Source organism: Cervus canadensis, chromosome 22 (assembly GCF_019320065.1).
Source record: "Cervus canadensis isolate Bull #8, Minnesota chromosome 22, ASM1932006v1, whole genome shotgun sequence".
Taxonomy (NCBI): domain Eukaryota; kingdom Metazoa; phylum Chordata; class Mammalia; order Artiodactyla; family Cervidae; genus Cervus; species Cervus canadensis.
Window position 1 is genome coordinate 9,599,638 of NC_057407.1, and position 20,679 is coordinate 9,620,316.

The window sequence follows — 20,679 nt, forward strand, 5'->3', positions numbered from 1 at the left end:
CCTATCCCACCTGGGTCGGGACGCTGCTCAGGCAGGAGAGCAGGGAACGAAATCCAAGCGCAGCTGGAATGCTCTGGAGACAACAGCTGCTTTTGGGATTCCGTTGCCCGCTGTCCAGCCATGGCGGGGCGGGGAGGGCGGGGGTAGGCGGGAGGGCGGTTTGAGAGGATTATCCTTCTCCCTAGGGAAAACAAACCCCCCATTCCTATCCCAGGAGGCGGACCCAGGAGTAGACGGTGAAACCAAGACGAATGGGAAAAAGCCGCTCACCTAGGCCCCCAAACAACAGGTGGGGGGGGGGGGGGGGGCTTCCCTGGGACCAGGTCTCGATTCGGATTAGATCCGCAGGGTAGAATTAGACCTGTTGGTCCCATGCAGTCAGGGCCATTGTAGTGACGGCGGTGGGGCGGGCTTCGGGATCAGCCAAGAGGGAAGCGCGCCCGTGGGGTCGGAGAGGAAGTAAACCCTCCTCGGGGACTCCCCCGCACCCAGGGCCCTTTGTCCGGTGACGCTGCCAGTACCCGGAGCGCTAGAGGCCCCGTGGGCCCGCACTGCAGTGACGGGACTCCCGGAAACCCATTGCGACCATCCTCGGTTGTGCCGAGCCTCCCGCCAGCCCGGCCCAGCGGGCAGGAGACGCGGCAACGTGCCCCTGAGACCAACACACGGTGGGCGCGCGGAGATGCCGGAACCTGCGCGGGCGCCAGCGATTCTCACGCCAGTAGGCCTTCTGATTCGGCTCAAGACGCGAGGCACGGGATTCTCGGAGCGCGAGCGAAGTGCGCGACAACAGGGCGAGGCTCCAGCCGCTGTCTGCTTCACCGTCTGGTCCGGTTTGACCCGCTAGTCGCGAAGAGCCGCTTGAAGTTCCCGACCAACGCGTCCCCTTCCGCTTGCTCCGGCCGCAGAGTTGGAGCCATTTTAAGGCGAAACCCCCGGCCACGCCCCTTCGGGCTCCGGAGAAGCCAATCCAGGCTCAGCCACGCCCCGTGCGACTCGCGGCCGCGACGCCAACGGTCGCGCGGGTGACGGTTAGGGAGGGGCGGGACTCGGGGGGCGAGCGACGGAAACCTGAGCTGCCCGCCCGGGCCTCGGAACCGAAGCTCTAAAGCTGGGATTAGAGGCTGGCGGGGTGTGGGCGGGCGCCACGCCCAGGCCAGGTGTTTGCGACTCCAACAGGTGCTCGGCCGCCCTCCCCCGGCCCTGGGAGCCCGGCGTAATGGCTGAGAGCTGGGGACCAGGCAGTGCCCTGCGGCCGGCCGCGCCTCCAGGTGTCCGGCTCCCCCAGGACGGCCTGCGGGCGCCCGGGGCGGGGCGAACGGCAGGTGCTGACACCGGAGCCGCGCTGGGGGACGCGGCCTCCTGGGACGGAGGCCCCTGGCCCGCTCCCTCCCTTCTCCCGCGCTGGGCCGGCCGAGCCGCGCGGTGTCCTCCGCGACGCTGGGGGCGCTGCAACCGCGCTGGGCTGGGGACGCCACGACCCCGTTGACCCTGCGCCAGCCTCCCAGCGCGCCGATCCGCCATGGCCGCAGCGTTTGTGCTTCGGAACCTGTACCGCGCACGACCCGCGCTTCGCTGTCCGCCCGCGGAGCTGCCATGGTGAGCCCGGATGCGGTGTCCCTGACCACCTGCCCCACGGCCGGCCATTCCCGGGCCCCTGACAGTACATCTCCGCAGGGCCCCGCGGCGGGGGCATCGGCTCACGCCGGCGGATGACGAGCTGTATCAACGGACGCGCATCTCACTGCTGCAGCGCGAGTCCCCGCTCGCCATGTACATCGACAGCTACAGCAGCCGCGGCTTCGTGGTCAACGGGAATCGCGTGTTTGGACCTTGCGCGCTCCTCCCGCAGTCGGTGGTGCAGTGGAACGTGAGCGCTTCCCTACAGTGAGGAAACCGAGAGCCGGAGTCACGGGCCTGCCTGTCCCTAGCAAACCTGGCTTTCTTTCATCCCGCTCTGGAGCAGGTAGAGGGTCTCTGGGAAAACCTACGTGGGCTTATATTTAACTTGCCGCCTCCCCACACAGGTAGGTTCCTATCAGGACATCACCGAGGAAAGCTTCTCTCTCTTTTGGATGCTGGAGCCCCGGATAGGTATTGGAGGAGGGGAGGGCTGAAGTGCTGAGCCCCAGAAACGCACCCTCTCGACCGAGCTCGTTGTAGACTAGCCCTGCCCTTCCTTTCCTAGAGATTGTTGTGGTAGGCACTGGAGACCGGACTGAGCGGCTGCAGCCCCACGTGCTGCGAGCCATGAGGCAGAGGGGCATCGCTGTGGAGGTGCAGGACACAGTATGTCCGGGACTGGGGAACGGGGAGGGGAGCCCAGGCTGAGCCCTGGCCCGGCTGACGCTAGCTTTCTCTTTCCAGCCCAATGCCTGTGCCACTTTCAACTTCCTCTGTCATGAAGGACGAGTGACAGGAGCTGCTCTCATTCCCCCACCTGGAGGGACTGCACTCACATCTCAGGCCCAAGCTGCAGAATGAACCACCAGAACTGACTTGTCCAGGAGGGCCTTGTCACCTTCTGCAGAATGCAGGGGTGCCCAAAGCTTTCACTAGCCCCTACCCTTTGGCACTGTAAGACTTGTTTTGCTTGCCAGCAAATTAATAATTTAAGCCACTTGTCTGATTTTGTACTAGGTATGTTGCTGGCCAGGAGCTGTTGGCTCAATGGGTTCTTGGAAGGGGTTGTAAACGAACCAGGGGGTTATGGCTTGGCCTCTGGGAGGCCAGGGGGCAATAAGGGCACCTGTTCTAAACTGTAGGTCTGTCTACTTGCTCACATACAGATTTGAGGGGAACTCTGTGCTTCCTCCACGATGTCCCTTAGAGATTTACATTAGAGAATACATGAAAAGCGAAAGTGTTAGTCACTCAATCGTGTCCAACTCTTTGTGACCCCATGGACTGCAGCCCACCAGGCTCTGTTCATGGAATTCTCCAGGCAAGAATATTGGAGTGGGTTGTCATTTCCTTCTCCAGGAGATCTTCCCCACCCAGGGATAGAACCTGGGTCTCCCACGTTGCAGGCAGACTCTTTACCAACTGAGCCATCAGGGAAGGTTCAGAGAACACATATGTGGGTCTAAACCTGGTCCCATGTGGCCAAACTTGGAGCTAGCAGGAGGTCCTGTGGATGCGAGTCCAAAGCCACATGGACTTTTCCACGACCCTCTGTAAATGCCCAGAGTCAGTTCTCAGTGTGAGACTAAACTCTTGGGTGCCAGAGCTGGTCTGAACTGCCTTTTGAGCTACCCTAGGAGGAGCTTTTTGAATCTGGTTAGCAACCCCCACTTCCAGGTCCTTAGAGCATCCTTATCTCAAGGCCAGAGGCTTTCTCTGGAAGGGCAGTGTTGTGTGTTTGTGTGTTTGTGACAGCAGCAGCTGCAGAGCCCCACCTGCTTGTTGACCTCAAATATCAGGCATCACTTTTTTCCAAACTTTTATTGAAAAATCGACGGGGTATGCTGTATAATCCCTTTTCAGAAAAGACGCTTCTCATACCTGTTGGCAGAAGAACCAGCTGTGAAATGAGGGCAGGAGGATGGAGGCAGGGAAGAGACCTCTATCCCAAGGACAGAGGAGTAGAGAGGGTTGGCCACTTACGAGTGGAGGCTGTGGACACCACCTTCCACCTGGGCTGAGGATGTTCTCTTCTCAAACTTGAGCTCCCCAGAATACATCATGGCTCTGAAGAGGGGCAGATGTCAGATGTGGACAGCTGGCCCTGGGCCAGCCCCTCTACCCAAGGTCCCAGCTCTCTAAGCTTACCGGACTTGGGTCAGACTCTTGGCACCAATATCCTGGCAGGAGTGCTGGATGCCAGCAATCAAGTAGGGAACAAATTTGTGGATGGATCCTTTATCCTGAACAGCCCCAGACACCCCCTGGGCCACCTTGATTTTGTCTGCTTCACTGCAGGGAGAGGCAGGGAAACATGGGCAAAGTCAAAACATGGATGATGATGCTGGTACAAGATTAGCATGGGGTAACTGACCTGCCTGTCCCACCTGAAATATCGGTTCTGGCTGCTGAGATGCTTGTCCATGGCATCGAGAGAACCCATACCACGGTATTTCTTTAGCCGGATTCCATCAGAGAAGAAGTACTCGCCAGGGGCCTCAGTGGTAGCAGCCAGGAGGGAGCCCATCATAACTATGGACAGAAGGAGTGCTGGGGGAAGACCCTGAATGGCATTAGGGAAGGAGTCCCACCAGGCTTCCTGAATGTTGGGTCTCACCTGTGGAGGCTCCAAGGGCCAAAGCTTTGGCAATATGGCCCACATTTTGGATTCCACCATCAGCGATGACAGGAACACCAAAACGCCGCGCATATTCTGATACCTTGTAAACAGCTGTTGCTTGGGGCCGCCCACAGGCCAGCACTGTTGAGACATGGAGGAACAAATGGAGGGCTGGAGTTAGTGGGGACAGGCAAGAGGCTCTGGTGCCACAAATCAGCATCCAGGAGCTCTCAGCTACACCTGCTAAGAATCTTGTCTGGGATGGCTGCTGCCCCGTCTGCCTTAAACAGTACAAATAGCTGTGATGGCCTCCACTCACCCTTGGCGTGTGCGCGTGCATGTGTGCATGGCCCAGGGCAGCCTCAGGCACGTGCAGTCAGCAGCCAGGAAAGCCCCACCCAATTGGTATCAGATAGGGTAGGGGTCACCGTGCAGTTAGTACCCAGAGACCCGCCCCTTGCTCCCTGCATGGTGGGCTGCTCAGGCAAGATCAGGGCAGTGGTCATGTGGAAAGAAGAGTGGAGCCCAGAGTTGGTCCTGAAGCTGTGCCTACTGCAGGAGGTATGGGCAGAGCCGGGCCTACCTGGAGAAGGGCCTGCCCTACAAACACCCCAGAAGAGAAGGGAGCTGTGTTCTTGAGCAGCTCCCAAAACCATGGTCTGTCCTTCAGTCTGCCCTGCCCACCCGCCAGCACCACAAACCCCGGGGGCTACAGCTACAGTCAACCAAGCAGCCGGGCAGTGGGCAGCTGGGCCGGCCAGTGGGCCGGGCCGGACTTACTATAGCAGCCCGTGACAGTAGAAGGGCATTTGGGGCTGTGGGACTTTATGTCTGGAGGGATCTTGGGAGCCGCTAAATAAAACAAACAGACCAGAGTTTAGAGAGGGCACGGAGCAGGAGCGGGGAGGCCAGGCAGGGGAAGTGGCAGGTGAAGAAGGACGAGAGCTCGTCTTGCTGTTACCCATCCAAGGGGCCTGTGTGGCCCTGGGGCTGCCCCTACTGGAGAACTGTGTAGCTCCTGAAAGAGCACTTGGCTCTGGTGCATGTGGGGCTAAGGGCCCTGCTAAAGCCTGGTCTCTGAGGCCTTTGCCAAAGCATTTTCTTACCTTCCTGAGTGATGCAGATGGAGCCGCTGCCCATTCCCACCCGCAGGGCATCTACACCAGCATCAATGAGGTTCTTGGCCTGAGCAGCCGTCACCACTGTAGGGAGGAACAGGGAAAGGCTCATGTGAAGGTCTACATGGGACCTAGCTCCCCAACTCTTGCCCCACATACTTCAGTGCCCTCTCTTGTCTCACCATTGCCTCCAATGACTTGGAGACTGGGGTATTTCTCTTTGATGTACTTGATCATGTTCATCTGGAAGATGGAGTTTCCCTGGGAAGAGTCCTGGGACAGGAATGTGGCCCCAGTGAGACTGTGGTACAGCAGCTGCTCCTACCACCCCACCTTGCCTGTGCCGCAGCTCACCAAAACCACTACGTCCACACCAGCCTGGGACAGCAAGTCCAGCCGATACTTGTCATCCTCATGAGTGCCAATGGCTGCTCCACACAGCAGCTGCTTCTTGGCATCTTTGGAGGCCAGTGGGTAATCTCGGTTTTTCTTCAGGTCTGTCCGGGCAATGATTGCCACCAGTTCATCATTTTCATTTACAATGGGTAACTTTCCTGAGGGTAGGCAAGACATAAATCAGGACCTTGGTCTTTGGTTCCTGAACCCTTCCTACCTCGAGGACTCACCCTTCTTGCTACGCTGCAGAATTTCATTTGCTTCCTTCAATGTGATGCCTGCAGGGGCTACCACCAAGTCTTCCCTCTTTGTCATGATCTATGAGAGAGGGGAGTTGTGAGGAGAGACAATAAGAGATCAGGCCTCCCAACAGACCTTGCCCTAACTCAAGGGTGAGGTTCCAAACACCATCATGTTTTGACACCTGCATCCAGCCTGCCCTCCTCAAGTAAACACAACAGTCTTATCTATTGGCAAGAGTGAGAATTTAGTAGAAATGACACCAGGTACACGGAGCACATTACCAAAAAAAAAAGCCATACCAAAGCAATGACAAGAGGAGGCTTAAGTTGGTCCTTGAGCACTGGCCCCCTCTGGGAGTGGCAAAAAAACTGGGGTATGAAAAAAAAAAAAACAACTGGGGTATGCCTGCAAATATTTTGGCAGATTCAAAGCCTTTGGTGGGGAAGGGATGCAGGTGTCCTATTAAAGGGTCAGAAACTTGGGCACTCATCCTTCCTCAACACCAGCACCCTCAGAGATGCCATTTGGGCAACAGAGTAGAAGCCGCCTAATCTTGAGCCTGGGCTGTCAGGGTTTGGATGTGATGTTACCCACCTCTCCCAAAAGCCGGTCATGTTCCTCCTCCTTGAGAAAATCAATGTCCCTTGAGGAGATGATGCCCACCAGGTGGCTTCCCATCCGGCCTGTGTCAGTGATGGGGATACCACAGAAGCCATGCCGGGCCTTGGCTTCAAAGACATCCCTCACGCGATCCCTGGGACTGAGGACCACAGGGTCTGTGATGAATCCCTGCTCATATTTCTGGAAGGGGTGGTGGAAAAAGGTACTTCTGAACCATTTTCATCAAGCTCTTGGTCTGAAGCCTGGGATCTGTGCCAACTCCCCCTTTGGCAGTGCCACAGGATCAGATCACAATCACAAAACACTTCAAACCCAGAGCTAGGAAACATGAGTGGACTGTAGGCACTGTCCACGTGGTCCTCTTCTGCAGCTCTAAGACACGAAGTCTCAGGCTCTTCTCAGGAAATGAACCCCCACAGTGAGAAAAAAGTTAGAATAAATCACCCATCCCCACCCCACTCCACCACCGTGAAATTCCCAGGAACTCATGATCCTCGCCCTTCTGACCTTCACTTTCCGAACTTCATTGGCCTGGAATTCTGGTGTACAATTGTGATGAATGAAGCCAATACCACCCGTAAGCTGCAGGATACATAGAAAGAAAACAGGGAAAAAGTGACCAAAAAACTGTCATGATTGTATGCCTCTGGGGAAGATAGATGTGGCCCCTGCTTCTGCCCTCAAACCATAGTGCTCACCGCCATTGCTATGGCCATCCCAGCCTCTGTGACTGTGTCCATGGGTGAGGAAACCAGTGGGGTCTTCAGAGTGATCTTTTTAGTCAGAGCAGAGGTCAGGTCCTAAAGAAATAAAACCGACTAATGTGCAAAAGCACTTCATAAACCTCAAGGCAGTACCATGTTCTCCACAAAACAGGTGCTTTGTATGACCTGCATGCCAGTAAAACCCTTAATAGGCATCCACCCCCAAACATAATCTACTGAGGTAGCCGAGAGGAGACAGCAGCACCTTATCCAACCCTGACACTCAGGATCCTGTTCCTGTCCATACTCACCACTTGGTCTGCTGTGAAGTCGATGTACCCGGGGAGAATGAGAAAGTCACTATGGGAGGGGAATTGGGAATAAGGGTTAGGCTTACGGCAGCCTGAGATGCCATCCTCACAGATCATCTCTGAAGGCATTTGAGCAGAAAGGGCAATGACCTAAACCGAGTATCACAAGCAAGGCAGAGGTAGAGAACAAGGTAGAGATGGAGACAGGGGACCTTTTCTGCCACCAGCTGTCATTAGCACCGCTGGCAAACTGACAACTCCATGTGCCCAGAGAACGGAGTTCCTAGGCTGGAAATCCGAGACGCTACCAAGATGCCCTCTCCATCCCGCCCGCTTCAGACCTGTCAAACCAAACCTCGGAGACGAATATCTGGAACCCGCCTCCCAGGCCCTACCTAAACTAGCTGAATGGAGGGCCCACCCGGCCCCCCAACCCAAGCGCGCCGCCCCTCTCCTGGCCCAGGTGAGCCCGCGAGGCCCGCACTTGTAGGTGAGGCCGTCCCCGCAGTTGAACAGCTGCTGTGCTGTAAGCCCGTCGTCCGGCACGTAAGACGTGCCCCCGCTAATCAGGTAGTCGGCCATGGCTAGCGCGGGGAAAAGCCGCGTGTCTCCGAGGACAGGGCCGCAGAGGCCTCTGCTTTCTGGGCCGCGCGAATATAAACTCGCTGATATCGTCACTGCGCCATGCGCGTCGCTTACGTCACGACGCAGCACGCAAAGGCGGAGCCCACTGGCCTCTAGGGCGGGGCTGGCGGGGTCGCGCATGCGCACTGTACGCCCTAACCGAGTCGCTGGGGGATTCGGCAGTTTCCCGTCGCAACCCCCTCCCGCAGGACTTTGCCCTGAGCAGTTAACAGGCAAGGCTTCGCTTCCACTGTCCCGCCTGACTCCTCCCAAATAAAGAGGCGTTGTTCACTAGCATGTTGAAAAGACGTGCTTGTCATTCTTAATAAACAACTAGATTAAGAATACATAAGAGAAACAGAGTGGTATCTTTATATGATACACAAGTGTATGTTACAAGAATTCCATCAGGCACAGAAGCCTCAGGTTTAAGGCCTCAGTGTTAGGCCAGGGTGGGGGGAAAAAAAAGGCATGGTAAAGTTTTTACTTTAACATCTAAAATGTCACTTGTCATAAAGGAGGGTGTAATAGAAATTGTCTTTAATAAATCATAATTGAAGTTCCCCTCATTTTCCTTCCGTTAAGATGCTAGGTTTGTGTCTGAGCATGAAGAAAGAAAAGACCGTGGCTCCCCCGTGGTCAGCGAAGTCTGCCAGTCAGAGTGGAAGCCAGCTGGGGAGATTCCCTGGAGGGTCCATCCATCATTAATTCCATCTTTCTGGAGGAAGGGAAGGGGCCACATTTCTCCTAACAGTCCAAGCCCTTTCCTCAGGCCCCACACAAAAAAAAGTCAGCCAGCAACTTTCCAGGACATCTGGCTCTCAGGAAACCCTGAGCCCCTATGGGCTGAGGAGTCCCCACAGCAGGTTTATGAAGATGCACAAGGGGGCAAAGTTTCCTTTTACATTTGAAACAGAAGCAGTCTGAAAGGCTTCATAACTACACCAATAAAAAAAGAAAAGAAAAAAAATGGAGGCCTCTTCTTTAGTGTGAAACTGTGTCCGTTTTTTTCCTGGATGGTCTCCCATGCACCATGGCTGAGGGGTCTCTCAGTGCATGGTGCTGGCGCTGGCCACCGCAATGGCCTCCTGAATTTCTCGTATCACCAGGATCCGAGTCAGCATCTGCCCCATCTGCTCTCTGCTGATAGGCTGGACTGAGTACCAGATCGGGCTGTTGGGGGCCACCACCGGCTCGGGCGTCAGGTAAAACGTGTCATTCCGGCCTTTCACACTCTGGGGGCTGGAGAATATATGGGTAAAAAGCTGGGTAAAAGCGTCATAATCTCAACCTTCCCACCTTGAACCTCCTGGACAGATGCTATCTACAAAAGATGGGGAGTTCTGGAAAGAATGGTGGCATAACTCTGAACCAGTTTCACCACCTATCTATCTCCAAGTCTTTGCTTATGCTGTTTCCTCTAACCCCATCCATTGATAATTTCTCAACTTCACCTATCTGACTTCTCAGCTTGCTGTGATGCTTCGGCCTCTACCTGGACTCACTCCCACTCCCCATGTTGTGCTGTACTTCTCTTAAGTACTTAGCATATGCCATCCTCTAACAGTTATTCATCCACTGGTTCAGTTTATCAAAGGGCTACTGTGTGCCAGGCCTGCACTAGGTGCTCATATTAAAAGAAGTGAGTAAGACCCAAGAGTCCCTATATAATGAGGGTAAGAGGGGAGACAGACAGCAATCAAAACAGTTAGCTAAAGACAAAATAACAAGCAGTGGTAAGGGCTACAGAAGAAACAGCCAGAGGGAACAGGTAGGGAATCTGGAAATACTTCTCTGATAAACTTCTTTTAGGAAGAATGGATGGGATGAATAGGAGCTAACTGACCAAACAGATAGGGGATGGCATGGTGAGCCCAACAGGGAAAAATTCTGTGCAGAGGTCTTGAGGAAGGGAGAGCAAGATACCCTTCAGTAGAGAAAAGCAGTGTGACTAGAGAGTGAAGAGCTATGAGGACAACAGGTTAGCAAGGGAGCATGTATGAAAGGCCCTGCTGGTAATTAGGATTACTGTTTTTCTTTGTAGAATAAAAGAAAACCACTGAAGGTTTTCATCTAAGTAACATAAGACCTACAATGTTGAAAGATCTGCTGGCAGTATTGTGAGGATGATACGCCCAACTGCAGGAGCAAGAAGACAGCAAAAGCCAAGGAGAGGAGCTCCCCTACACCTATGGTATAGTGACCAAAGGTCAAGACAAGGAAAACGCAGGGCTATATGCTCAATATGTGAGAGATGCAGCCTCTCTGTACCTTCCCCCCTTGACCTTCACCCCCTCTCCACCAAAGTGGACCATCAGGGAGCAGCCCTGGGCACATGCTTTGGGAAAACCAGTAAGTGTGCTTCTATATTTAGCCTTTTGGAAATCTGCTTTTACTTAGCCTGGGAATTGAGAATGCTTCTGTGAGCACGCGTGCGCGCGCGTACACACAGATACACACACGCACAAGCAGAGGCACACATAGACACACAGATACACACACGTGTGCATACACCCACACCCACACCCCCAGTCACACTCAACCTCCTCACCATTTAAAGAGGTAGAAATCGTAGAGCTTGATTGGGCATCTCAGTGGGTTCTCTGGATTTTCCGTCTGCTCTGCATACATGTCATCTGTAACTATAAAACATACCCCCCACCACAGACACGGCATCAGACTGCCTTTACTTAGTCTCAGATTAGGAACCTCAGCCTTTCAGCCATCCCAACTAGGAAATACTGGGAAGGAAAAGGGTATGAGGCATGGGCGGTGAATATGAAAGGAAAGGCAGCTATCATTTCTGGGGCAGCTCTGCTTCTAGGAGAGTTTGAAGTCAGTGGCTGGCGAGAGGGGAAGGGAGCATTCCTATCCGGCAAATCCCCATCTTCACACTCGTCACTAGCCCCTCAGGCACAAAGGCTGAGCAGAACTAGTAGCACCTGTTTCTGCAAACCCTGCCTCCTTCCCTACCTTTCTGGCCAGTCTGGTGTATCCCAAGTGCCTTCAGGTACCGAATACTCGTGCTTTTATCCTTGGGATTAGAGGGGTTCTTCTTTGTCTGTCGTAAGACCTTGGAGAAGGCCAGTTTCATGTGCTGGTCCACTGTCTTCAACAGGAAGTATCTGCACCACAAGCGAAAGCAAGGCAAAGGGAGGGGTGCCAGGAGGAGACCATGACTTACCCTCCGCCATCAGTGCTTCAGAGGAGCCGATGCCCACACTCCCAGAATCTGGGCAGGCCCACACCCAAATACACTGTCCAGTGAGGAGTCTCATAAGGGCTGATGGGAGGGACCTGGCAAGGCTGTCTGCCTTACTGGTCGCCACAAAAAATGTAGCCAAGTGGGGTGGAGGGCTTCACTAGCCCAAAGGCTCTCAAGTATGTCAAAGGATCTCAGAAGTCCATCTGGATAGTTTCTACCCTCTTCACCGGGCAGATGCCAGCAGTGGCTAAGCACAGAGCCTCTGGAACACTTACTTGGTGTTAAAGAACATGAGGGTGGTCAGCAGGGTGGAAGGGGAGTGAGCCCCCAGCTGCTTGCACTCCCACAGCATCTCCTCAGTCACGTGGCTGGGCAGGACATAGCCTAGGAGGAATAGAGTACTGCTACAACAAGAGGGTGGTGGGATGGGAGGCATGAGGCACAGTGAGCACCACACAGGAGTACAAGTTTAACTGGAGAAGTCTTCCTGGGATATAGCAGAATCATCTGGAAAGCTTGTTAAAACACAAACAGCTGAGTCCCAACCCAACTTTCTGGGGGAGGACCCGAAAATGTGTGTTTTCAACAAGTTCCTAACACCACACTTTGAGAACCCCGGCCCTCCATTATTGCTCTCACTGGATGTTCATTCTTCCTCTAATCCCAGGTTAATATCAGGTAAAAGGACATCCCTCAGAGAGGTTGCAACACCCCAAAGTATAAATCGACCTCTGCATATATGCAAACTTCTCTGAAAAGAGCGTAGAGAGCTTTCATCATAGCTTCCAAGGTGTCCAGACCAGGGCCCAAAGAACTGGTATACACACCTCTGTTTGTCTTTGTTAAACCTCTATATCATCCATTCTCATCCCCTCTGGAAATAGGGCAGAATGATATTCAGATCCCTTATAGGTCTCCCCCCCAGGGCAGGTTTTACTTTCATGAGCTAACTGAAAGCTGGACAGGGACAAAGGCAGTGGTTTGATCAAGAGCTCTGGACACGCAGGTCTATACCAAAAATGACACAGGTTGATCACCAAGCCCCCTTGATGTGTTCATAAAACAGTCAATGTCCAAGTTTATGTGTATCAGGCACTGAGGACATGGTGAAACAGCAGCAAACACCAGCATTCTTCTACAGGAGTTTCAGGACTCTCCAGGCAGGCAGCAAGGGTGGCACTTTCTAGAAGCAGGGAAAGGAAGCCCAATACATTCCTTTCCTCTGGCCGTGACCAAGCTGGCCCCCTGATTCCATTAGCACTCTTCCATCTCTTCAGGGCCTGTCTGCCTCCACTCTTCTATTCTGAGGCCCAATGGCAGTAAGATAAACTTCCTTGCTGCTGTTGTTTAGTCGTGAAGTCGTGTCCAACTCTGCGACCCCAAGGACTGTAGCCCGCCAGGTTCCTCTGTCCATGGGATCTCCCAGGCAAGAATACTGGAGAGGACTGCCATTTCCTTCTCCAGGGGATCTTCCTTACTCTCAGACAAATCTTAAGCAGGATGAGTGACAGGAGACGCTCTCCTAGGGAAAGGCTAGCCCTAGGAATGGTCCAGGCATACATTTAGGATTGCTCTATTTTCTCTGGGTTCTCTCTGCTACCTTGTCACTTCCCTACCTTTAATCACTTCTTAACAGAGCAGCTTAAAGGGAACTTCAGGATCTGAAAATCAGAACTCCTAGCGTGGGCAACAGGAGATACAGATAGAAACAACATATAAAAGCCTCATAGTTCTGAATCTTAACTGCAAAGTATCAAAATGTTCTATTTTATATTTATTTCTTTAGTTCTGCCTAAAAACCATGACCAACCCAAGAAGCAATGAGCACCCCTACCACCCAGATGGTGGTAATGAAATACCATTTAACACTGAAAGGAACCAGCCTCCACGGAGAACTGATTGATTCCACACTGGGAGACAGAAAATGGCCAGGAAAAGCCTGGAAAATTTTTGGTGAACCAGAAATCAAGGAAGTAGGGTCGTGCCACACAGACTTAAGAGCCAATTTAAACAGGCTCCAAATGGCCAGACAGAACAATTTGTACACTATTTAAGATACCAAGTGCAATGAATTGAATCATTAAATATGTTTAAATTAACTTGCTCACAATGATTCTTTAAACAAGCAAAAGAAATGCCAGCTGAAGGAAGCTGGTAAACCAACTCATTACTGTCAAAACTGCTAAACAAAGGAGAAGAAACAAGCCCTCATCCTGCTTCTTCTATATAATCTCTACTGCTCGGAATTCAAAGAGTTGATGAGGGAAATTTTCTCTTTGTATTTCAGCTAATAAGGAAGAAATAATAACATTAGAATACCAATGCTTGCAACTCCTAATGAACTAATGGATCCAGACATCATGGGCACCCACCTATGATGTAACCCTGCCAAGAAGAAAACACACAGAAAAACCAAAACCTGATTTATCAAGTCTTTATATGCAACTACCAATAAACTGTAAATACAGGGGACAGAAGAATATGTTAAATTACAGCATGGAGATATTAATAGCAAAAATTAGACTGTAATAATTTAAAAGCCTAATTTCTTCCATAAATAAACTGCAAGAAAAATAAGTTTATTTTTGAATTTAATTAAAAGTTAATTAAGATTAAAACTAAACATTAAAAGATATCTATGCAATTTCAATGTGTGGAACTTATTTGCGCCTTGACTCAAGAAAAAGTGACATTTATGGGACAATTGGAAATGTGGAAAAGGGCAGATTTTGATGACATTGTGGACTATTCTTTTTTCTAAAAAAGTAAAATAATGGCATTGTGGTACATGAATTATGCTAAAACATTTATGCATAAAGTGTCTGGGATTTACTTCAAAATAATATGGGAGAGAGAAACAGATAATGTATAAATGGAACAAGATTTGCCATGGGTATGTGGGAATGCCATTATTCTATTCTGCTTATTTTTATATGTGCTTGAAATTTCCTTAACAAAACTTTTTATAAAGTGAATTTTATACAGCCACACTTGGTCTGAAAATCTATAAATCATGTACAGAAATTCACTTACTCAGGTGTCTAATGATACCTCCTTAGAGAGGCTTCTTTCCTAACGCCCTTAACACTTTCCATTCTGTGTGCTTTGTCCTTCGAAGTACTTAATTATCATAAATTAACTTATTTATACAGTCTCCCCATATTAGACTGTAAGCTTCATTTTTTCACTACTGAATTGTATTACCTACACCTGGAACTGCCTGGCACATAGTAGGCACTTAAAAGGTATTTGTTTAAATGATACTTTTTTTTTTAACAGTTAAGCAGTGATTATGATGACAGATGATAACTAGACTAAATCATTTCATGGTATACACAAACTATATCAAGTCACTGTTGTACACTTGAAACTACTAAGTCAATTATATCTCATTTTTAAAAACTTAAACAATCAGTATACATTTTATTAAATGGTAGAGCCAGGATTAAAACTCAGATATTTGTGTGGACATAATTTTTACTTCATCTGGGTAAATAAGAAGAAGCATGACTGGTGGATCCTAAGGTAGCGCAATGTTTGGGAATTCAGCCATTCTAACAGGTATATAATGATATATCACTGTATCCATATATGTATGCACGTATGTATCAATATTTATGCAAGTCACACATGTGGCTTGCTGAATCTCAGTTCCCCAACCAGAGACTGAAGCCAGGCCACAGCAGTGAAAGCACTGAAATCTAACCATTAGGCCACCAGGGAACGCCCATCACTGTTGTTTTAATTTGCAACTGACTGATGATACATGATAAGTATCTTTTCATATACTTATCTGCCACCTTCTTTAGTGAATCATGTGTTCAGATCCTTTACCTATATTTTAACTGGGTTCTTTCTTTGTTTTGTTATTGTTGACTGTTAAAAGTTCTTTATAAATTTTGGATATCAGCCCTTTATCTGGTATGTGTTTTGTCAAGATTTCCTCCCAGTTTGTGGCTTGTCTTTCATTCTGTTAATGCCTTTCAGAGAGCGTAAGTTTTTGCTTTTTAATTTTTAATAAAGTCCAACTTACCAATTTTTTCCCTTTCATATGTTATTCTTTTTATGCTGTACCTAGAAAGTTACCACCAGACCTAACGTCACCTAGATTTTCTCCTATTTTACCTTCTAGCAATTTTATAGTTTTACATTTGGGTCTATGATTCATTTTTAATGTGGCTGTCCAGCTGTTCTAGTAGTGTTAGTTGAAAAGACCATCCTGGGGATTTCCTGGAGGTTCAGTGGTTAGGACTCGACACTTTCACTACATGGCCCAGGTTGAATCCCTGGTCAGGGAACTAAGACCCCATGAGCTGCAGAGTAAAGCCAAAAAAGAGAGAAAAAGAAAAAAGGACTATCCTTTCTCCATTAACTGCCTTTGCCCCTTAGTCAAAGATAAATTGGTTATACTCATGTGGCTTTATTTCCAGACTCTATATTCTGTTCCATGAATTTGTCTATTCTTTCACCAAAGACCTGCAGGCAATGTTTACAGCTGCTTTATCTATAACTGCCAAAACATGGAAGCAACCAAAATGTCCTTTAATTGGTGAATGGATAAACTGTGGCACATTCATAAAATGGAATACTATAAAAAGCAATAAAAAGAAATGAGCTATCAAGCCATGAAAAGACATGCAGGAACATTAAATGTATATTGTTAAGTGAAAGAAATTAATACTAAAGTATTCTAACTATATGACATTCTGAACAAGGCAAAAGAGACAGTAAAACAGATCAGAGGTTGCCAGAGATTCAGGGGCACAAAGGGAGGGACGAATTAAGTGGAACCTTGTGGATTTGAGGGCAGCAAAACTTGTATGTGATACTGAATTGTAGGTACATGTCATTATACACTGTCAAAATCCACAGAATATACAACAGAAGGGTGTGAACTCTAATGTAAACTACAGACTTTAGTTAACAATAAGGTATCAAATGTTGGCTCCTCAATGTTAACAAATATACTATACTAATACAAGATACTAGTAACAGGGGAGACACAGTATGATGGAATATCTGGGATTCCTTGTATATACCACTCAGTTTTCCTGTAAACCTAAAACTGCTCTTAAAGAATAGATTATTAAAAAAAAATTATAATAAACAGCTCAAACATTCTCCTGTGAAACTCATGTTCTTTCCAACACAATATGCTGCCTAGGTTATTCATGGGTAAAGCAAAAATTATGTTTTATATATGCAGAGAAAAGCCCTATATATAATTAATCTACAGATGAAATAGTTCATAATTTGTAACTTTTGCAAGGATCCTAATTTTAATCAATAAATTTAAATAGAAAAAAAACGAGTAACCACGCCACAGTCTGCATGTGCCCGTGTCCTTGCCACACCGCACCAGCCAGGTTCCCTGGTGAGCCATGCCCCTCCACACTGGGCCAAGCAGCACAGAGACCAACGCTGGGGCCTGCGATTTACAGCCTCCTCACCCACATGCTATTATCACAGCAAGCCACACAAGCAGCTCATCTTTTTTAAATCCAGGTTCAAAAGACATCCAAGGACTAGGAAGATTCTTACCAAGTGGAGTGACTCGGGGCTGAACGTCCTTCAGAACTTCATGCAGCCACTCCGTGAATCGAACATAATAAAGATCGGAGAAAATGTCATCGACCCGTCCGTTCTCAAAAAGATACTAAAAGGAAAATAATCAATAAAAGCTGTTGGTAGACTCTTGACAAGATATTGAGGGAAGCAAACAATTTTCGAGCAGTACCCTCACCCCTCCCTACCCATTCACTGAGTCAAAACCGTCCAGTGTGCAGCGCTTCTACAGCATACTTCACTATGGGAACCAACTCTCACAACACTCTTGAAAGTTGGTCAATGGAGCACATTTTGTGAATGCTACTTCACGCAAGCAAGGCACTGTCTTACAGTAGCAAAAACACACAATGCAGGCTCCGGGGCCAGTCTCTTACTACCTATGGTGTAAGTTACGTAACTCATGTGAGTCTTCTAACTTTGGGGGCTCAGTTTCCTTGTTTGTAAATGGAGATGACTATGCCTGCCTTGCATGAGTGAGAGAGCATGGAATGAGACAAAGCATATACAGTAATTCAGCCAGTGCTCCAAGTGACTGCTAAGAAAGAGTAACAAAATGGGAGATGGGTTTTTCTCAGGCCTAAGCAACTGGGTGAGTCCCAATCAGCAAGTGTTCTTCCATCACACCGTTGGCTTCTCTACAATAGCATTCAAACACTCGGAAATCCCCTCTGGTCTCTGAAACTGCTGGTCCTAAAATGAACTCCCCTGTTCATCTTCATCTTAGATATCCTGAAAACCTAACTACAGTTGTATATTCTAGCTAGAGTCTTTCAAATAAGTATTTTGCATTAATGCAGGAAACAATGAGAAAATGAACTATATGTCAGCACCAGACTTTGTTCTGGAAAAATTGCTTTTCTGCAAACTAGATGTTTACTTTAACAAAAAGTGTTACATAAATGTTTCATGATTTTTTTTAAAAAGTCTCTAATGTAATATAGCATATATTTTAACAAACATTTCTCCAGAGGGATTATTTTATTATCTTATTTTCTACAGTGAACACGTAGATCTTTTCCAATTTAAAAAAAGTGTGCATTTAAAAACATTTCCAATTTTTAAAAAATGTACGTTGAAAACCTCACTATATAGTTGGAAGAGAGTACCTTCCTTGTTACCACTTTTGTCATATTACTAATTTGACTATGCAGCAAATACCCAATGGGAACACAAGGCAAACAGGTTCCTATGAAGCTCTGTTTCCTACCTTTTGAATACACAGGAAAATATAGTACAGCACATCTGGGTCATAGGGTTCACCTTCTCCATTTCGAGCTTCCCGAGTCATCAGACAGAGCCCATAATTCAATTCAGCCACAGCAGAAGAGATGAGATCTTCCTGGAATCGTAGCAACTGACGCCCTACAATACAAGTCCCAAAGGTCAGTGAGGGTCCTGGCAACAGCCATTTCTTTACTGGTTTCTCATATCCTTGGAAGGAGGTTACAGAGCAGACACCACCCATCAAGGCGCTGGGGTGAAAACAATCACTTCCATCTGTGATCAAAACTAGCCTACAAATACAATAATCCTGTTTGCCCTACTACTAAAAGGGTTTCCTTCCCATCTCACATATCCCCCAATTATTAGGGCCAAGGAATGAAAGCAAAAACACAAAACCCACTCTCCGTAATATGAGGAAGTATATGAGGATAATGCTAAGTAAGAGGGGCCCTAAGAACACTCACTACTTTCTATCTCCTCCCAGAAGTCTCTGCCCCAGAAATCCATATGTACAAAAATGCCTGATCTTGGGCACACCCCACAAATCCTGCTTGTTTATAGCAGGTCCAGCCTGCCTCTTGTCTGGGATTCAGCACACTATTTCAGATGGCACGCTCAAGCACCCAGAGCCAAGGGATACACTTTCCTGCCATCCGTCCTCCTGCTGCTTCAGTGCCACTGCATTTCACAGAGTCCAACCCCCTTGCCCTCCCGAACACTTACTCCCAATGGGTGCCAGTCTGTTCTGAGCATCCTTCTCAAGCTCGGCATTCTTGGTCTGCGCCCAGTTTTTCCACACTTCAAGCCCTTCTTCTGGCTTCAGAGAATTTGGAAGCAGAAGTTCTGGGGAAGGCTGTGGCTGTGACTGTGGTTCAACTTCAGCAACCTGGACAGTTTGAGCCTATGAGAGAGAAATCATCAAAACATGTCAACAAGTCCTTTGACAAAACTGCCAGAAAAATGCTATAACTCTTTTAACTAAAAAGCTGCTCTCCTGCTTGCTATCCTAAACTTTGGAGTCCTGTTGTTTATTTCAGAGACAGCAAAGGCTAGTGCAAAGCTTCTTAATCTTGACTGTACTTTTGAATCTCTTATTTTAAAACACCAATACCTGAGCTCCACCCCAGAACCTCTTTTTAAAGAGGTTTCAGTCTTTTTAAAATCTTCCCATGTAAAAAGAGAATTCTAATGTTTAGTCATGGCCCAGAGCTACTGGCACAAAGCCAGCAGCCCACAGCACTGCTCATCAACACCATGGGGATTTTATTAAAACGTGGATTCTGATTAGAAAGATCTCAGGTAGGACCTGAGATTCTGCATTTCTAAGAAGCCCCCAAGGAAGGGAGCTGGTCTTCAGACTACACTTTCAGTACCAAGTGTCCAAACTGTTAAACTTAGTTGCACCTTAAAATCATCTGGGCTGCTTTTAAAAAATATCCATGCCTGGGCCTTGTCCCTAGGGATCCTGATTTACTTGGTCTAAGGTGGTGGCCTGCCATCGGTTTTAAAAGCTCTCTGGGTTATTCTAATGCCCAGTCATGGTTTAGAATCATCATGTTCCTTCTCAATAATACTGCTTTGGCTCATAAGGACATTTTCTGAAGACAGGAGCTTCCCGCCTCCAAAGCAAGAGCAGTCCCATTCTCAATGGTCTGAAAGCCGAACTGTGCAGACAAAAGGGCAGAGAATGTCCATAACCCTCAATCACAGTCCCCATCAGGCAGGACAGACAGCAACGCAGATACAAAGCACAGGTTCTTGTGTCTCACAAACCTGTCTACATTGTAAAACAAATTCCGTTGAACAATTTTGTATGCCAGGGCCTACCTAAAGGGCTGAAAAATGCCAAATCATTCAACTGGAAGGCTAAACAATTAATATATGACACATACATTTGCTTATCAATCAATAAAAATAAAAACTATCCTACTAGCTTTGATACAAGATACATTATTAAACAAGGAGATAAACAAATATCAGTGCCAAACTCTTAAATGTCTGTCGATCCTGGAGCTCCCCTCCCGACACACTTCTCAGTTCAACCACCATTCTTGGTGAGTCTCCAACACTTTCCCCGTTAGGATCTCCATGTTTGTGGAAATGATTGCTAACTACGTGCCCCTAAGCTAGACCATGCCTTAATATACTCAATGGGAACTGTGTATCTCCGACTGAACATCTCAAAGCCACCTCAGACTGCTACCTAGGGAGGGCATTCATCACTGCCCATCCGGAAGTATTCTCCTCAGACTCTCCTCCCTGTGGTTCAATGGCAAAACCATCCACCCAAGGAAGAAATCCAGGAGTCTGACAGGATTAGTAGGTGGAAGCAGTGCTTCTCTACTGTCTTATCAGCCAGATTCCCTTCAGTGCCCCTCCACTCACTAAATGTAACACTCCCAACCACCCTGACAACCAAAAT

General features: G+C 48.6%; 3 protein-coding genes across 12 annotated transcripts in view; 1 reads left to right on the plus strand and 2 right to left on the minus strand.

The window, feature by feature from the left end:
- Window positions 1-1,401: 1,401 nt before the first annotated feature.
- NDUFAF3 (NADH:ubiquinone oxidoreductase complex assembly factor 3) lies at window positions 1,402-2,629 on the plus strand. Its single transcript, XM_043443110.1, has 5 exons — window positions 1,402-1,599; window positions 1,678-1,870; window positions 2,028-2,094; window positions 2,189-2,289; window positions 2,368-2,629. The coding sequence occupies exons 1-5, from the start codon at window positions 1,523-1,525 to the stop codon at window positions 2,482-2,484; spliced, it is 555 nt and encodes a 184-aa protein (XP_043299045.1). The 5' UTR covers window positions 1,402-1,522; the 3' UTR covers window positions 2,485-2,629.
- Window positions 2,630-3,404: 775 nt separating this feature from the next.
- Window positions 3,405-8,328, minus strand: IMPDH2 (inosine monophosphate dehydrogenase 2). 2 transcript variants are annotated; one of them, XM_043441882.1, is made up of 15 exons: window positions 8,121-8,328; window positions 7,637-7,685; window positions 7,320-7,421; window positions 7,129-7,203; window positions 6,595-6,801; window positions 5,988-6,075; window positions 5,716-5,915; window positions 5,544-5,634; window positions 5,350-5,445; window positions 5,024-5,095; window positions 4,241-4,384; window positions 4,011-4,155; window positions 3,772-3,915; window positions 3,607-3,690; window positions 3,405-3,504 (listed from the first exon to the last, which is right to left on the minus strand). In XM_043441882.1, the coding sequence occupies exons 1-15, from the start codon at window positions 8,216-8,218 to the stop codon at window positions 3,483-3,485; spliced, it is 1,617 nt and encodes a 538-aa protein (XP_043297817.1). In that variant the 5' UTR covers window positions 8,219-8,328; the 3' UTR covers window positions 3,405-3,482. The 2 variants fall into 2 exon arrangements, with proteins under 2 accessions (XP_043297817.1, XP_043297818.1); XM_043441883.1 differs by lacking the exon at window positions 5,024-5,095 and having other exon boundaries at window positions 3,406-3,504; window positions 8,121-8,326.
- A 231-nt stretch (window positions 8,329-8,559) lies between these two features.
- The window catches only part of QRICH1 (glutamine rich 1), a 41,396-nt gene continuing 29,276 nt past the window's right edge, over window positions 8,560-20,679 (minus strand). For all 9 annotated transcript variants that reach the window (XM_043441870.1, XM_043441872.1, XM_043441875.1 and 6 more), the window contains 7 exons: window positions 18,981-19,158; window positions 18,241-18,395; window positions 17,007-17,121; window positions 11,741-11,849; window positions 11,234-11,385; window positions 10,812-10,902; window positions 8,560-9,502 (listed from right to left, as the gene is read on the minus strand). In XM_043441870.1, the coding sequence (XP_043297805.1) occupies window positions 9,310-9,502; window positions 10,812-10,902; window positions 11,234-11,385; window positions 11,741-11,849; window positions 17,007-17,121; window positions 18,241-18,395; window positions 18,981-19,158 (993 nt within the window). In that variant the 3' untranslated portion in view covers window positions 8,560-9,309. The remainder of the gene's footprint in view (window positions 9,503-10,811; window positions 10,903-11,233; window positions 11,386-11,740; window positions 11,850-17,006; window positions 17,122-18,240; window positions 18,396-18,980; window positions 19,159-20,679) is intronic.